Source organism: Mesoplodon densirostris, chromosome 12 (assembly GCF_025265405.1).
Source record: "Mesoplodon densirostris isolate mMesDen1 chromosome 12, mMesDen1 primary haplotype, whole genome shotgun sequence".
Lineage (NCBI taxonomy): Eukaryota > Metazoa > Chordata > Mammalia > Artiodactyla > Ziphiidae > Mesoplodon > Mesoplodon densirostris.
The window spans coordinates 36,877,319-36,896,509 of NC_082672.1; the positions used below are offsets into that span (position 1 = coordinate 36,877,319).

General features: G+C 38.7%; 1 protein-coding gene across 4 annotated transcripts in view; it reads right to left on the reverse strand.

The window, feature by feature from the left end:
- NCOA7 (nuclear receptor coactivator 7) overlaps window positions 1-19,191 on the reverse strand; it is a 152,064-nt gene that overhangs the window by 35,744 nt on the left and 97,129 nt on the right. For 3 of the 4 annotated variants that reach the window (XM_060114979.1, XM_060114980.1, XM_060114978.1), the window contains 6 exons: window positions 18,921-19,028; window positions 14,858-14,971; window positions 14,177-14,302; window positions 12,282-12,466; window positions 7,168-8,213; window positions 5,746-5,914 (listed from right to left, as the gene is read on the reverse strand). In XM_060114979.1, coding sequence (XP_059970962.1) covers window positions 5,746-5,914; window positions 7,168-8,213; window positions 12,282-12,466; window positions 14,177-14,302; window positions 14,858-14,971; window positions 18,921-19,028 — 1,748 coding nt within the window. The remainder of the gene's footprint in view (window positions 1-5,745; window positions 5,915-7,167; window positions 8,214-12,281; window positions 12,467-14,176; window positions 14,303-14,857; window positions 14,972-18,920; window positions 19,029-19,191) is intronic. The other variant, XM_060114981.1, reaches the window with a different exon arrangement.

A 19,191-nucleotide genomic window follows, 5' to 3' on the forward strand; every position in this document is an offset into this window, starting at 1 on the left:
TCACGCCACTCCCTTCTGGCTTGCAAAGTTTCTGCAGAGAAATCAGCAGATAGCCTTATGGGGATTACTTGTACATGACTCTTTTTCTCTTGCTGCCTTTAGAATTCTCTCTTTAAGTTTTGCCATTTTAATTATGATGTGCTGGTGTGGGGTCTCTTGGGGTTCATTTTGTTTTCAGACTCTCTGTGCTTCCTGTATCTGGATATATGTTTCCTTCTTTAGGTTTGGGAACTTTTCAGCCATAATTTTATCAAATACATTTTTGACCCTTTTCTCTCTCTTCTCCTTCTGGGACCCTATAATGTGAATGTTAGTATGCCTGGTGTTGTCCCAAAGGTCCCTTAAACTGTCCTCAGTTTTTTCTTTTTGCTGTTCTGATTGCATGATTTCCATTATTCTATCTTCCAGATCACTCATGTGTTCTTCTGTACCACCTCGTCTGCTGTTAATTCCTTCTAGTATGTTTTTCATTTTCGTTATTGTAATTCTTCAGTTCTGACCGGTTTTTGTTTTCTAGTTCCTTGTTAAAATTCTCACTCTGTTCATCCATTCTTTTCCCTAGTTCAGTTAGCATTCTTATTACTAATGTTTTGAACTCTTTATCTGGTAAATTATTTATCTCTGTTTCATTAGTTGTTTCTTCAAGGGAGTTTTCTTGTTCTGTTGTTTGAAACAACTTTCTCTGTCTCTATGAAATTAGGTCAAACAGTTACCTATCCTGGTGTTGAAGGGATGCCCTTGTGTGGAAGCATCCCGACACAGTCTGCATGTGGCTTTGGTGGGAGAGCTAGATATGAAATGAGCACAGGTCATGTCTTTCCCCAGGGTGTGCTGGCAGCTCTCACCTTGGTGGGAGGTGGAGCTGGCGATGGAAGCAACAGAGCCAGAGCCAGGTGTGAGCTGGGGCTTCTCCTGTGCTCAGTGGCTGACACTTCCTCACTGGGGGCAGGGGCAGGTCCCAAGGTGCTGAAGCAGAAGCACTGAGGTTCAGGTTTGAGCTGGTTCCGTTCCCTCTAAGTGTGTGATCTCCCTGCTCCCAGCATCGGCACCTTTGCCCCAAAGAAGAGCAGCACTGGAGCAAGAGGCTGGAGCGGGCACCTGGAGTGGGCCAGGGCAGCTGCTGGGGCAGTCCCATCATGCCAGTCAGTGCTCCAGACCACACGCAATCTGCTGGCTCCATGAGCACCAGGAATGGCTCCTCTTTCTGCATTCACAGGCAGGGCCAGGTCCAAGCTGGCTCCTTCCCCACAACTGTGGGCTCTCCTTGGCAAGAGCAGCCTTAGCCCTAGCGGGGAGCTGCATCAGAGAACAAGAGGGGCCCAGACATGCACTGAGGTGGTCATGGGAAACTGCCCATGGGAAACCAGTCAGCATCCTGGGCAGTTTCATCCTGAGCAGTTTCAGTCTGCTTCCTCCGCCTTGTTTCAGGAGAAAGCAAGTGTGTGCGTGCTCTTCAGGAGCAGAGTCTAAGTTCCTCGCAGCCCCCCTGCTATTCCCACTGGTCTTCAAACAAGCCAAGGGGTATCCTCTTCCCTGTACTGGACCCCAGGGCAGGGGCACCCAATATGTGGTTCAAACCGCTCACTCCTCAGGGAGGATCTCCCAGCCCATGTAATCTCCTTCCTTTTCTGTGTCTCCTCCTAGAGGCACAGGTCCTGACCTGATCGTTTCTCTTCCCTTCCTGACTTTGTGTGGATCATTTTTTACAGCCTTGGTTGTACAAGAGTCTTTCTGCCAGTTTCCAGTTTGTTTTCAGTGAGAATTGCTCTACATGAAGATGTATTTTTGATGTGTTCATGGGGGAAGATGAGCTCAGTGTCTTCCTACTCCATCACCTTGATCTTTAAAATTACTACACTATTGGGCTTCCCTGGTGGCGCAGTGGTTGGGAGTCCGCCTGCCAATGCAGGGGACACGGGTTCGTGCCCCGGTCTGGGAAGATCCCACATGCCACGGAGCGGCTGGGCCCGTGAGCCATGGCCGCTGAGCCTGCACGTCCGGAGCCTGTGCTCCGCAACGGGAGAGGCCACAGCAGTGAGAGGCCCACGTACCGCAAAAATAAATAAATAAATAAATAAATAAATAAATAAATCCTGCCACACAGCGTGGCCTGCAAAGTTTCTGTTGAAAAATCAGCTAGTATCTTATGGGGCTTCCCTTGTATGTGACTAGCTGTTTTTCTCTTGCTACCTTCAAAATTCTCTTTAACTTCTGCCTTGTTAATTATATCTTGGTATGTATCTCTTTGGGTTCATCTTGTTCAGGACTCTCTGTGATTCCTGGACTTGGATGTCTGTTTCTTTCCCCAGGTTAGGAAAGTTTTCAGCCATTATTTCTTCAGAAAAGTTTTCTGCCCCTTTCTCTCTTCTTTTTCTGGGACCCCTATTATGCAAATGTTAGTGCATTTGACGTTGTCCCAGAGGTCCTTTAAACTACCTGCATTTAAAGTTTTTTCTTTTTGCTGTTCTTATTGGGTAATTTCCACTATATTATGTCTTCCAGATCACTGATCCATTCTTCTGTATCATCTAATCTGCTGTTGATTAGGAACAATAGAGAGGAATAGTGAAACATGTTTGTGAACTTATGTCAACAGGAAAACATTAAGGAGCTGCGGTGCATTGCATGAGCCAAAGAGACCTGCCCATGAGAGTACACTGTCACACAGAAGGTCTATGAGAGCACCTTATGACCTAGAAAGAAAGCCACTGCTAGGGCGACTTCACTCTGCTGCTGAAACTCCCAATGATATGAAGACCCATTAAATAGAAAGGCAAGAAGAAATGCTCAGTTTGATATAGCAAGGGAATCCAGAAATTATCATCAAAGAAAAGCACTGCACGCCACTTCCGAGCTCCTTAAGGACTTCGTTGAGCTTAAAGTCCTGAAGAATTTCATAAATTGGAAATAAAAATGAACTTTTATTTCTTGTGCACTTGGAGTTCTGGGTGGGAGCTAACTATAGAATTTCTTCATCTTTCCCTATCTTAAACTAAAATGTAGGTTTTCTTAAGGGTAGGTAGAGATGAAAATACCTAAAGGAACAACAGAAAAAAAATTCCTAACATCTATACAAAAAATCATTAACATAGTGAGATAATGTCTCCCAGAAAAATCTTTGGTTAATTAATGATTAGCTTAAAAAAGAAAACTAAGAATGTCAGGTTATTTGTTAGCCAAAGACAAATAAATCGTGGACACTATAAAACACAATGTAATAGAATTCAACAAGTGACCTACTTTAAAAAGCTCACAAAAACCACCTCTGTATGAGGTCAAAGAGAAGTACTATTTCAGCATTACAGACTTATTCTGGGTTAAAGAATGACAGTAAAATAACTACATGTGTGAGACTGCAAAAACTTTACTCTAGAAGATTCCTTGGTATGCACAAGTCTCATTAAAGATAATAAAATTGAAAAATCCTAATGTCCTTATATTACAAACAGTACACTTCTCCAGAGAAAAAAACATATGATAGGTAGTTTTCCTGACAGATGAGGAATCCACATAACCTAAATGTGGCTGAAAGTTTCAGTGCTTTGTTTTCCCCACCTTTAAAATCAGTTTGTCCATCTATGACATCTGATTCTAGAACTCTGATTTTAACAGGGTTTCAGAAATTTATTATTTAAAAATATTTCAACAGAAGAAATGTGAAAGACACAAATTTTCTTTGTCTCTCCTCAGTGTCCCTAGTTTAAAGTTTCATGGAGATAGCATTGGGGCTGCAAGCACAGGACAGGAGTGTATTTTGTAAATAGGAAACAGATTATGTTTAACGTCTATGTAAACATGGCTCTGTGTCTAAGCCAGAAAAAATATTAACAAATTTGTTCATTAAAATCCTATTAATTATCTTCACATTAAACTATGACTTATTAAAATCAGGCAACTCGATGAGAATTATCATTCTGGGTACTAATCAGCCAGAAGGTGTGCTCGTGCTTGAAATTTAATTTTACTTTATTAAAAATTCATGCTTGGGAGTTCCCTGGTGGTCCAATGGTTAAGACTCGGTGCTTTCACTGCCGTGGGCGTGGGTTCAATCCCTGGTTGAGGAACTAAGATCCCACAAGCCACACAGTGCAGCCAAATAAATAAATGAAATTACCTCTTCACTACTGAGATATCAGGGGGAAAGTTCATTTAAAAAAAAAATTCATGCTTATGGAAGCTCAGTGAGTATTTGTTCTTGGTAGGTATGTTAGCCAAAAAGTATGCCTTGATGACTAGTTAGGAGAAGGAAAAATGTGTGGATTTAACAATTTTGAAAACTAATTGCAAGGCCTTTGTAAAGAAATTTTTATTCTATTACATACAAAAGAAAAACGATTTTTTCTAAAAATAATGTTTCCTAAATATTTCTATTATAAAGATGTCTTCAGTGACGTACTGCTGAAGAATGTCTATGTCACTATCCCTGCTATCCTAGATTGTCACATCACCAATAAATTTTCTTCTTTGGCAATTTTTTAAAAAATACAAATCTCTTTAGAGGTATATAGCCCCTCGAGCGCACCCAGGTAATCTCATGTTACACTTCTCATGCTGCTGAGTCACAGATACTTTTCTCCATAAGGCGGAAGTAATCTTTAGTCCCCCCAGAATAACAGACACTTTAAAATTAAAATCCTGCCTCTCTATTGCACTTGGGGTTTGAATCTGCTCCATCATACTCCTTTATTCCCAACAGAATAGCACTTGCAATTACTGGCACTTTAGAATATCCCAATCTTCCTTCATTTAAAATTCAACTGGGTAGAAAGTTTTGAAAGTGGTTCGGCACACAGTACCTATGATGATCTCAAATTTGCTATATTGAAAACACCCTTTAGCAGAAAGCTACTGAAATAATATCCTTCTAGAAATTCTAAAATGTACAATTAAGAGAAACTTATTATTCAAGAATAAAATTATTGCCACTATGGAGAACAGTATGGAGGTTCCTTAAAAAACTACAAATAGAACTACCATATGACCTAGCAATCCCACTACTGGGCATATACCCTGAGAAAACCATAATTCAAAAAGGGTAATGTACCAAAATGTTCATTGCAGCTCTATTTACAATAGCCAGGACACGGAAGCAACCTAAGTGTCCATCATCCGATGAATGGATAAAGAAGATGTGGCACATATATACAATGCAATATTACTCAACCATAAAAAGAAACAAAATTGAGCTATTTGTAATGAGGTGGATGGACTTAGAGTCTGTCATACAGAGTGAAGTAAGTCAGAAAGAGAAAGACAAATACCATATGCTAACACATATATATGGAATTTAAGAAAAAAAATGTCATGAAGAACCTAGGGGTAAGACAGGAATAAAGACACAGACCTACTAGAGAATGGACTTGAGGATATGAGGAGGGGGAAGGGTAAGCTGTGACAAAGTGAGAGAGTGGCATGGACATATATACACTACCAAACGTAAAATAGATAGCTAGTGGGAAGCAGGCACATAGCACAGGGAGATAGCTCAGTGCTTTGTGACCACCTAGAGGGGTGGGCTAGGGAGGGCGGGAGGGAGACACAAGAGGGAGGAGATATGGGAACATATGTATATGTATAGCTGATTCACTTTGTTATAAAGCAGAAACTAACACACCATTGTAAAGCAATTATACTCCAATAAAGATGTAAAAAAAAAGAATAAAATTATTTCAAGATTAAATTAAAAATCAAGATGCAATTAGAATCTACTTGACCAACAGATTTCCCATTCTAGCTCACACTCACCTCTCCCGAGGAACAGCAAACCAGTACTCTGGTTGCTTTCTTCGTTTGCCATACTGCTGGACCATGGCTGCAGTGTGAGTGGCAAAGGACTTTCTCATTGGTTTTCCCACTTTAATGCACAGAAACATGGGTGGAGTCTTGCTTTTCTCTTCTTTTGAAGGAAGTATATCTGAATCACACATGAAAAATATTTCCTCATTATTGACGATATTGGTGCTAGTTGGCATAAACATCATACAACATCGTCATATTAGGACTAATTAAATTTTTCAGATCTTCTTTAGCACAAAAGGAAAAAGCTTTGGATGTTTCAGGTTTGTCTACATCATATGAGATGCTACAAACCAGGAATAAGGATAAAAGCCAACACACAGAACAGCAAAGGGTGGAGAACTGTGACAACCCACAAGAATACATATTAATGAATGGTACTGAGGACCCAACCATACCATAACACAATTCAGTTTAGAACTGAAATACCTTCAAAAACCTTTTAAAACTCCTTTAGATTTAGAAATTCAAAGTGAAAAAGGAAAGTTACCTGAAAGATGTAAAAAAGCTAACTAGTTTTGAAATAGAATTCTATGTCATAGTTTAATGTTCAAAATAAATAGCATATATTGCTAATTTTTCCCAATTACAGTTGAGCCCTGAACAAAACAGGGTTTAAAGGCGCTGACACCTGTGCAGTTAAAAATCTGTGTATAACCTTAGAGTTGGCCCTCCATGGATTCAACCAACCATGGATGGCGTCGTACTGTATTTCGTGTATACTGAAACAAATCTGTGTACAAGTGGACATATGCAGTTCAAAACCTTCTAATGTAAAGATATACCCTATTGAGAAAATACTGTTCTCAAATAATTATACTACTTTTGCTCTTGCATGTACAAGTTTTAGGAAGGCAGCTATACAGGCATACATACCTTGGAGATATTTGTGGGTTTGGTTCCAGACCATCACAATAAAGTGAATATCACAATCTACTAAGTAACACACATTTTTTGGTTTCCCAGTGCATATAAAAGTTATGTTTATACTATACTGTAGTCTGTTAAGTGTGCAATAGCATTATGTCTAAAAAAGTACATCTTAAAGAATCCCTTATTGCTAAAAAAAATGCCAACCATCATCTGAGCCTTCAGTGAGCTATAGCAGTAATATCAAAGATCACTGATCACAGATCGCCATAATAATGAAATGAAGTCTGAAATATTGCAAGAATTACCAAAATGTGACTCAGAGACATGAAGTGGGCAAATACTGTTAGAAACAAGGTGCCCATAGACTTGCTTGACACAGGGTTGCCACAATCTTCAATTTGTGAAAAAAAAAAGAAAAAAGAAATGCAATATCTGTGAAGCACAATAAAAGAAGATATGCCTATACAACAGAATATAAAGAAATTAAAAATGGCTTACCTTCAATGGGTACCTGAATTCTCTTTAATAGCCATAACTGAATTTCAGATTTATTATCCGTTTGTGCACCTTGGCGGCTGTTGTCCAGAGTAGATTCCAAAGAGGAGTCTGGAAACACTTTATTCATATTTTCTTCTGTAGAAGAGCCTAGTTGCAATGGAAGGGGTGCTCTCTCTTTCACCCAGGTTTTATCTGGCTGTTCATTGCCCTCAGTTGGGGGATCACCTGCCTGGGGAAGAGAGCTACTAAGAGTGATGTCTATTCCCACTGGCTCAATACTTTTGCCATCACTTAATTCTGCCTTCTGCAAGTTATCAGGTAACTGTGACCCTTCTTTGTTCTTATTAAGGTAATATTCAATGAGTTTAACTTTATCTAGATCTTCATGTATGTTCAATGTGTTTTCCACCTGGCTTTCTGGGGAACCAGACTGCTTGTCCACCTCTGGCATTACATCTTGCTTCTCACAGGTTTCTAAATCTAGGGTCCCCTTCAATTCAGCATCACACTCTGTTTCTGAAAAGTTCAGGGCCGACTGCACCTGCATTTCCGTAGTAGAACTGATTATTTGTGATTTAGTCTTCCTTAGCTCCGCTGGGTCAAGAGAAAGGCACTCCTTTGAGGTGTCTCTTTTGTCCATTCCACTATCATTTTGAGAAGAAAGTTCTTCCAAGTCAACAAAGTCGTCTTCTTCTCCTAAGAGTGAATTTTCTTTGGCTATAGATTCAAATGCAGCCTGAGTGTCAGAAAGTTCCTTGCTGACTTTAGCTACTGCGGCAGACCGTTTGACTGCCTCTGCAGAGAATTCCAGTTTCTTTAACTTGTCTGACACAGAGCTGTCTGAGGGCTTCTTTTCTGTGTATTCTGTTGACTTCTCCAAAGGTCTTATTGATTTGGAATCTGAAGTGATGGTTCTCTCTCCATTCTGCTGCCGTTTTTCTTTGTTGAGAGATTTGAACTTACTGAATGGGTTGATATCCTTTTCTGAAGCCAGGTCTTCCCATTCTCCAGGCCTGTACAGAGGACAAAGATCCTGAGGTATGTCACTGTGGGGGGAAAAATGGTGGGTGCACATGGAATGTTAAAAACAAAAACAAAAACAAAATGGATGAAAGGCAAAAACAAAACCCAACCAAAAACCAAAACATAAATCTATTACAACTTAAATTTATGTTTAAAGGACTTTAAAATAAGGAAATGAAATCCAGAAACTGACTTCAAAATGAAAAATAAAATCAACTATAAAAAGTGGCAAAATAAAGAACCATGAGAGTTGCTCGCATATCCTATTAGAAACAAATGAATGGTATTTGAGGTCATTTATGAACATGGAGATGTCACCCACCAGATTTTTAATGATGAAATAATGTTTCTGATTTTCATGAAGGACAAAGGAGAGGGACTGTTTCAGTACTATGACTAAAATTCCTTAGATATTCAAGGCTTTTCCTCTTTTATAAAATAGTACATAAACCAACTACATTAATTCTGAATGGCTCATTGACGGAGTAGCTACTCATTTAACTGCTCTATAAAATGACTGACACTGAACCATAATTTTGGAAGATCTGATGCTTCCCATAAAAGACATCCTTCTACTCCTGAAGGAGATGCAAGAGGATGATTTCCACTATTATTGTGAATATATAGCACCTGCTCCATTTTACAGTTTAAAATTTTATAGTTACCTGGGACACAGTCAATTGTTTTTCCTTAATAACAGATGCTTTACTACCCAGATTTGAGGTTTTATCAGTTACTCATTGCCATAAAGTAAAATTGATATTGTAATAAAATGAAAGAGTTAAGAAATTTATACTAAGTATTATAAGTAAGAGCTCATTCAATTTACTTTTCTATAAAATTTTGAACTGGGACACAGTTAATTGTTTTTCCTTAATAACAGATGCTTTACTACCCAGGTTTGATTTACACAGAAAATATTGATTAAACATGCTCTTCAAAGTGTAAAATAAATTGTCAAGAAACACTTTTTTAAATCTGTATTTCTGCTTACCTTAGTGTCAATACTGGGTTAAAACACAGAGGTATAAAAACCCTATTTAAAAATAAAATTTTTGGATTTCAGAAATAAATTTTCTAAAAAGGCTAGATCATATTCAGGTAATACTTTATTATTCTTGCTTTGAAATAATTATGACAATACTCAACAAAGTGCCGGGAAGTTCAAGTTACTGAACTTGAACTGTCTCCCCAAAGTTACTGAATAAATCACTTGCATGGAACATCCATGCTTTTTCCAATACAAAATAAAAGCCTATGTAACTGTTAGGCTCTGACAAATGCTTTAAAAAGCCTCTAATTCATAATTCATTACAATTCAATAATCATTCATCGAGCCCCTAAACACCATACGCTAAAAGACAATTGTCACAGTATCTCTGTTCTGCAGGAACCTGCACATACAAAAGTGTTCTGCTCAACATGAGCATCTCAGGAGATGTTAAAGATGCTTCAATCCTAGAGTCAAATAAGTTAGTGTAATGTAGTATAATTTCCATTTTCAGACCCCAAATTTAATTTGGCATATTAAAGGCCAAAGTAAGTCCTGTAACAAAGAAGCCCAGCTTTTTACATACTTAACCAGCAAATTAATAAGCAAAATCACCTTCCATGAACACCTAAGCCCCTTCCTCATCTCTTCCTTCTCTAGCTAGCTTGACCCCCACAAAGAATGCATTCAACTGCACTCTAATCAGCCTCCTATATTACCTTCTTGTCTATCCCTCCCTTCTTGTTCTACCTAATCCAAGCCGGGATTAATTCAGCCATCTCTTTATCTGCAACACAACTGTCAAACTCTGTCGGGGCAAAGTACATAGTGGTGTCAACTGGCTCTGCTGTTAATGTTTTCTAGACTCAGCCAGAGACCTAACGATGACCAATAATCCTTGCGGTTGTTCTGTTCCTAGTCTCTGTGGCAGCTGGAGTTACAAAATGTCTTACACAAAATATATAAAGCCTGAAGGTGAGGATGGAGAGATTTTACACACACACACACACACACTCTTTAAAACTATTTGCACATGGCAGCTAGATAATTTGCACTTCTTGTTTTACCATACAACTTTAAATAATGAAATTTAAACTACTTTAAACAATTGATGGAATTCTGAGGTCAATACCAAGTTCATTTCACACTGATTCCACTACCACATTCTATTTTGCTCATTGGTGCACATACTGTTCATTAGCCTAAGAAGTCTTTATATACCTGCATCCACGGTAGCAATCACTGTACAATTCTGAAATAATTTCAACACATTAGGAGCCAATTCTCAACTCCTCTCTCTAGCCCCATCTACAGCATTAGGCCTGGATCATGAAACGCAATCTCACATTTAGAGAAATCTTTCTGTAAGAGTGTACCTTCCCTATTATTAAAAGAATACTTAACATCCTAAGCTGAAGATGTGTAACAGTATTACTCCACTAGAATCCATCATTGGGCAAGAAATGCCCCTATCTGGCTGTCCACCCACTTCCAAACTTAACTGTATCTTTACCTACTCTTATCTTCTTCCCTCTTGTCACCTCATGTTCACACTTTCTTCCCAAAAGTGACTCTTTCACTCCCTCTCCTCCTTCTCATTTAAGATTCCAAGGTAGCTGGACACTCCTTCACATGGTTCTCAGGGAATGCCGTGTGCATGTCTGTATCTACAGTGCTGTTCAATTACCACTTCTCTCCACCTGTCGCACTCAGTAAACTGCAGGACAGGGGCCGTGACCCACTTATCTTCATATCCTTGCCACACAAGAGACGCACACTAAGATGCATTAGAAGCCTCATTCTGCGTGAATAAAAGATTCCCACAGAACAATGATTAGAGTTTCAGATATGAAGGTTCAAATAAACAGCCTATACTTATTAGGTACCAGGCTATTTTCTAAGAGTTTTGGTATATCAATGCTTTTAGATCTTGTAACAGCTCTGCAAGCTGAAGAATACTATTAATTCCATTTTATAGATGAGAAAACCGAGGCTCAAGATTCAGTCACGTGTGAAGGTCGTGGAGCCATAAAAGGCAGAGCCAGGGAAACCCAGGCATCATCCTGCAGGACTGCCTGGCCTGCTACACTGCCTCCTAAACCTCTAGGCACTTCTGCCAGAACTTGGAAACTACCCAGTGACGATGCTCCAGTGGTTCCTTCAGTGGCTGGGCATGTAAGGGTCTAGTGGGTCAGATGCTAAGGACTGTAGAAGTCCAGGGGAACCTGCTGGCATAAACCCCTAGGGATGCTGTGTCTGGGTCAATTTCCCTAGTTACCTTCCCTTCTTTTCCTGAGTCCAAGAGGCTAGCTTCCCTTTGTCCTGTTGGACCCACTGCTTTGCTTTTACCTTGCTATCACTGAGAGTTTCTAAGGAGTTTTACTGCTAGCACATATATAGTATACGGAAATAGGCACACTGACAAAATGACAGAAAGAGTCAGATTATCTCTACAAGTGAATCGATTCTCTGAGTTTTCTTAAACCCTTTCTTCATGGGGAGCTTCTTTAAATCAGAAAAACTCAGTTTTAGAAGGCAAAAGTAATCAGGACTAAAGTAATATCCATGTACATTTCAGAGACAAAACAAACTATTACAGCCTTTGCACACCACTTAAGGTATTCTGGCTACAGGGGCAGTGCCTCTGCACGTCCACGCAAATGTCTCTCCACACAGGATTAAGGAAACACATGAGCTGGGAAGATTGCCTGTCCTAGAATTTGAATGAGGAAGAACATAACTCTGCTTACCAATTAAACCAAAGAGAAAATACTATTCTCTTATCGATAATCAGACAAATTCTTTCAGAGAAACTTCATTTATTCTTTCATAAATTAAGAACATGCATTGCTCTTCGGAAAAATAAGCCAAAGCAATACCATTTTTATGTGATTTTTTGATTTGAATGTTTCACTCTTCCTTATTGACCTCATCATTTCCATTTCTCTCCTTTTTCTCTTTTTTAAAATTTAGTGCACAAATATTCTACCTTCAAATTCACCTCTACACAATCTCTCACTCCTGCCCATGCCCTCACTTTTTAATTGCATTTAATTCTCCCAATACCCCTTTTTCTGGTAAACAAAGAAAGATCTCTTACGATGGCAAGGCATCTTTGATCTTCATGTGGGAGATGTCATTGTAGAGCGCGATGGAAACAACCTCTTCCATGGGGCAAATGAGGCCGTACTCCTCACACCCATTTTCAATGACCAGGGGATCGGACTTATGAGGGTCAAACATGATATTGTTAGGAGTAACGATCATGACACCTCCGACCACACCCTGAAGAAAAAGACAGTACAGAGTCGCTACAGGCAAGATGCAACCACCATAGCAGCTTTAACAAACTTATGTTGCCATTCCATTGACCTTCTGAACCACGGTATCCTACAGGGCAATTGCATCCCCTCTACAAGGGCTGGAAGAAACAGGCTGACGAAATACAACGTTGGGTGCGGTGTGCTGAGCAGAGAAACAGGCTTGCCTCGCTGTGGCAATCAGCTGAGCCTGGTTCTAGCATGGCTGCTGCAATAGTACAATTGTGGTAGGATCTTGGGTTTCACATGTATGTCTCAGATTCGCCAACTCCCTGTCTGTAAAATGAGAGGGGCTATCCCAGGTACCTTCCAAATTGAGAACTGGGTACTCTACAATCCACTCAGCACATATTCACTACCTGTCCAGCAAGCGCCTGGTACTGTGCTAGGGGAGCGGCTGTACTTCTAATATTTTGCTCTAAGATGCTTAGAAAGCCCACATTCAGCAAAATTTGACACAAATAGGAGTATGAAATTTTTGCAGACAAAAGTGAATACATCCAAACTATGGAAACCGAAAGCAAAGAACAGTAGCTTGGTGGGTCTGAAACTTGGTCAGTTTACATGGTAGACCCTGTTGGTCACAGGGATGTTATCTACCAGGGACAGCAGGATATAAATGACTCCCTTTAGGTAAGTTATTTATTTATTTTATTATTATTTTTTTTTTTCGGTACGCAGGCCTCTCACTGTGGTGGCCTCTCCCGTTGCGGAGCACAGGCTCCAGACACGCAGGCTCAGCGGCCATGGCTCACGGGCCCAGCCGCTCCGCGGCATGTGGGATCTTCCCGGACCGGGACACGAACCCATGTCCCCTGCATCAGCAGGCGGACTCTCAACCACTGCGCCACCAGTGAAGCCCTAGGTAAGTTATTTAGTTTGATACTCTTAATGAGTTTAGTGATCACCTTGGCAAAAAGTTTTGCCTTTCAGCACTACTTAGTCTTGGTTGAAAAAGTTTCAAGTGCATATCAATAATGTATTTTCCTACCATTTGAACCTGGCATGAAGTCTCTACTATGAGCACAGGAATTCTCTTTATATCAACATTACCCTTTCTTCAGAGGCTCACAAAATGTCAGATTTGTTCTTTATACAAAACACCAACAACCAAAAAACTGAAACCACGATGTAACAGACATTTTTCATACCAGAATTTCTAGCAGCAAACAGGTCGAGAACTTAACCATTTTCCAGGTTAGGTGTTAAGCTCTTCACATGAATTTACTTTTAATTAGCATACCCTATTAGTTAAATTTTATTATTGTTCCTACTTTATAGATGAGGAAAAATAGAAGCTTAAGAAATTCAAATACTTTGCCCATCGTCTCAGAGCTAGCGGTGGTAGAGTTGGAATTTAAGTTCAGTGAGCCCGACTCCAGCATTTGCTCTTAAACACATTCTATACTGTCTCTCTAACAATTTATGGGCTAAGAACTGAAATATAAGTAATAAACCCAAGGTCACAAAGAATCACATTTCAACATGATGATTATTATTCCCTCAGTAGGTAAAATGCCAGGCATCCAAGAGGGGAAAACTAATGGACAGTTGTGAAATCTTAAAGCTGAAACTTTGGGTAAGATATTTTAAAATAGCCTGCCTTCAGTAATTTGGAACTAGTTTAGTTTTCCATAGACTCCAAGAAAAGGAAACAAATTGCATAGCCATATACCTTTCCATCGGTGAAGTAGCGACAATTCATTTTTAAAAATTTTACCACGCCTGGCTCGTCCTCTTCAGAAGTGGATGATAAGACTCTCTCAATGGGTTTTAAGGCCTTTCTTGCTAAGTCAGCATCCTTTAGAAGCAAAAATTTCCCAAATCAAATAGAAGCACTTCTTCAACAAGATTATTCATTTATTTGAATCAAGCCGTCTACGTTCCCTGTAAGTAACCTGTTCCTATTTAACGTGAACATTAAAAAAGGCATATGTCTTTCAACCTTCAAAAATATCACCCAAATCAAACTAAGATTTTTAAAAAGCACATATGTATGAACCCATAAAAATGCCTCATCAAGTGTCTTTAGAAAATATTTTAAATGAAAGAATTTATATTGGACTCATGGTTCAAATTCTTTAGAAAAAGGAGGAAAGCAGTACAAATAAATTATTGGTCTCATTGAGAGTTTAACTTCATACTTCTACATAAATAAGACATGCATTTCTGCCTTTGAGACCTTAAATGTGAACAGGTTTCTTCTCTCAACTAATACAAATTACTTAACCCCACCTCTTTGACGAGGGAGGAGAGTTTCAGATGAACTCTTGTGAAAAATAACATGTAGAATTCTGCACTAACTCAAAACCATTGCTGAGAAATATGAACTTCAGTGCATGAATGAAATACATACAGGCAGTTTATCATATTCTGCATCTGATGATGAGGGAGAGACAGTAGCACCAGGACTGGATGATGATAACCTTAAGGTACTGGAAGGAAAGTTGGCATCTGGCACGAAAAGAACCTGAGAATGAGAAAGACAAGCTAGGTGAGTCCCAGGAATTGGGCAAACCACAAGGCAGTGTTTAGAGCAATTGCTCTCTGTACAGTATCATGCTGGGTGTGTGACTAAGACCTAGTGGGCTGTCACAGAACTCATGAGCTACTTGGGGTCTTCCAGACTAATCCATGAAACTATACTCAGCAATATGAATGTGTGCAGATGTGTGCAGTGCAAAGGGTACTGAACACACTGCAGGAGCTCACAGAGGGGAGAGGAAAGTGGGGGAGTATTCTGCAAAGGCCATATGAAGCAGGTGGGTCCAAGTGAAGCTTTGGACAATACATAGGATTTGGATAGGGAGGGAAGAGCCTTCCAGGAGGGCAGGGTACTAATAGTACAAGGGAATAGAGGAGAGAGTCACATAGCATGCTTCTAAACATAATTCCTGTGTCAGGAAGAAAGGGGACACATCTAGGCTTCCTAACTCTAAGCAGGCCCTGAGTGCTAACATAGTAAGGTCCTTATATGATAAACTGTACAAGATAGTATCAATGTACAAGATAGTATCAATAATCAATACTTTCTCTTCCATCACTGTTTAGGTTACCTAAAAAAAATAAAATAAAATCCCCTAAATTGTACTAAATAGCTTCCTTCTGTAAAATATTCTGGTTCCCGAAATGTTATTGTGATTCTGTTATTCAACACTTTTTTCACGAGACATGGCTACATTCTGGCATTATATCAAAAACAGTCTTAAAATGACCTCTAATGTTATAAAACATAGTTCAGAGCAAATCATGTAACAGCTGTTTAACACTGTTATTCACTCTTCTCCATCCTTCCAGTCATCTCTCTATTTTAACTTTAGTTATTTTAAAACTCTCTTCAATCCAGAAAAAATGAGGCAACAACAAAAGACACATTAAGATAAAGGTGGGAAAATCATCATCAAGGAGAAATAAGATGAGGACTGATCATACTGAAAATGTGCTCCAAAATTACCATTCATTGAGAAGTGGGCCATAAAACTGGCTCTAAGTTTCCAAATAACCAATGCAAAGAGATAGACATCATGAGTTAACAGAATTCAATGTCCATAAAATAAAAACAAACCAGTTTCTTAGAAGTACAAGTATTCTCCCACGAAGTCTCATTTTTAAAAAAAGTGTCTCACGGTGAACTCTTTGTCCTTGATGACACGTTGACAGTAAATATAATAAGCAGTTTTGGAGGACTGTTCTTTATAACAACTTCTAACTGGGTCAATGGAAAATGTCAGAAGTTTGGAGTTCCATAAAAGCAATTTACAGAAGGCTAAAATTACATGGTCTTAGTATACAGCTCTTATTTATCATATGTATCTAGGCTAGAGGGATGGATAGATGTCATTTCTTCCAAACAATTCTCCATTAATATTTTTTTTGCACCTGAGCTCTTGACAAGCATTAGGCAACATAGAGTGAGATTCTATTGTCTGACACTCTAAATGTCAAATCAAAGGGATAATTCCTATGCATAAACAGTTCACTGCACTGTACATAGAAGTAACAGTTGAACACGGGGAAGCTCAGTCAGAATACGTCTTACTTCAACATGGAAGTGAGTCTGGATCACTCTTCTCAATTCCTTATCTTTGCCAGGAAAATCATGAGTAGAGCTAGATGCTGGGACAACTAACAGCACATAACTGTTTAGTTATATGAGGGCTACACAGCACAGTAAAGGCTAGAAGGGACATCCGAGATAATGCAGCCCAACCCCTCATTTCAGAGATAAGGAAACCAGGGTCAAAAAAGGAAATGACTTACCCAAGTCAAACAGTTACTAAAGAGTCAAAGGAAATGAAGCTTTGGGGCACCTATTTCTATATTTTTACCCTTAAGTAGGCATATTAAAACAGTTCCTATACCTCCTATTAGCTACTGGACCTTAATCCAGTTCACTTAGTAAACGAATAAGGAATCACCCTAAATTATTTTACTAAGTTCCAGTGACTACAGTCTTCAGCCTTGAATTAGTAAGCCTAGGTTCACTGCTATGGGTCAGTTACACATTATGCAGCAATACCCCAGATTACAAGAAACCCAATAAAAGTGCCTGAAATCTAATTTTCCTAGAGATAAAAATTTATTAATTTTTTAAAAGTTTTAACTCATATTTCCCCTCAATTACCTGGTATAGTCAATATAGTAATATCTCCTTTTGACAAGGACATAAATACCAAAAGCATGATAGTACAAACTGGCCAATTTATGGTCTGTTGGTTTCATTTGCTGCCCTTGAAAGAAATGCAAAGAATACCACCATTGCCTGAATGAAGTTATACTTAGAAGAAGCAGTATACGTCCTGAATAAAAATGTCACTATAATGTAGAGATGCAGGACCATGGTCTAGTTAAGTCAACAATGGAACCGGAATGTGCTCATGGCAACCAAGTAGTTCTATAGATGGGACTGGAAACTTGGCCTCAGCAAGGATCTGCCTATGACAGGGCCATTTACATTTATTGGCTAAGTGTAGTTTTCAAGTAGAAAGATAAGAATATCTTATGCAGAAGGTATTTAAAAAATTGCTGGATTAACCGAGAATGGCAAAATTATATGACATGTCAATTTCATTTAGTTTAACAAAGTACTAAAAGCCTGGGAAAAATGTGTGGCTTTTTTTTAATTGAAATATCATTGATTTATAGTATTGAGTTAGTTTCAGGTGTACAGCAAAGTGATTCAGTTATATATATTTTTTTCAGATTATATTCCACTATAGATTATTTCGAGATATTGAATATAGTTCCCTGTGCTATACAGTAAATCCTTGCCACTTATCTATTTTATGTATAGTCATTTGTATCTGTTAATCCCATACTCCTAATTTGTCTCTCTCTCTTTCCCTCTCTTCTTTGGTGACCATAAGTTTGTTTTCTACATCTGTTAGTCTATTTCTGTTTTGTATATAGATTCATTTGCATTATGTTTTAGATTTCATGTGTAGTGATATCATATAGTATTTGTCTTTCTCTGTCTTATTTCACCAAGTATAATATTCTCTAGGTCAATCCATGTTGTTGCAAACGGCAATATTTCATTCTTCTTTATGGCTGAGTAATATTCCACTGTGTGTATGGGCACTTGGGTTGTTGTTTCCATGTCTTGGCTATTGTAAATAGTGCTGCTATGAACACTGGTGCATGTATCTTTCTGAATTAGAGTTTTTGTTTTTTCTGGATATAACCCAGGAGAAGGATTGCTGGATTACACAGTAGCTCTGTTTTTTAAGGAACTTCCATACTGTTCTTCATAGTGGCTGCACCAATTTACATTCCCACCAAACAGTGTAGGAGGGTTCCCTTTTCTCCACACCCTCTCCAGCATTTATTACTGTAGCCTTCTCAATGACAGCCATTCTGACCGGTGTGAGGTGATACCTCATTGCTGTTTTGATCTGCATTTCTCTAATAATTAGCAATGTTGAGCATCTTTTTGTGTGTCTGTAGGCTTTTCTTGATGGTCCTGCTGAATGTCTCCACCTTTGGCTGGATTGACTTCTTTTGTCATGGTATCAAATCAAGACCAAAATGACAAAAAATTTTGCCTAATTTAAAACAAAACAATGACCACAATGGATCCCAGGAGTGGACTAAACTGAAACTTGCAACTCTAAATTAAATATTCTAAGACTATCTGTATGAAATTCTACAGGGAAAAAAGTTACATTAACTTCTCTTGATGGAAACATCTATAACACAAATGATAGTTTTTCAACTGTGTTAATCATCTGCAAAGCATTCATCTCTGAACAGTTCATCAGTACCAGAATGCTTTAAGAAGTCTTGCATCTAAATGGAAGACTGAACCAATGCACATTATCACTGATGATAATCCTGTGATGCTAAGAGTGAGTCATTAAAAATGGCAACAAAAATAAATGCAAAATTTCTAAAGTAAAATTCAAAAAGAAAATCATTACCTGGCCTGGAACAATAGTATGTGTGAAAAGCTTATTCAGTTCCACTAGTTTATTGGGAGTGATGTTAAATTTCAGTGCTATGGAGTTTAGGGTGTCCTGGCTTCCAGCCTAGAATAATCAAACAAACAAGATTCAATACACAAAGCAAAAAGCAAACAAAACCTTCCTCTTGATAGTCAACATTAATCTATTTGTGATAATGACTGAATAAAAATGTAACACATACATCCAAATGTATTATGAAAAAAGCGAACACATTCTCAATTCTTAA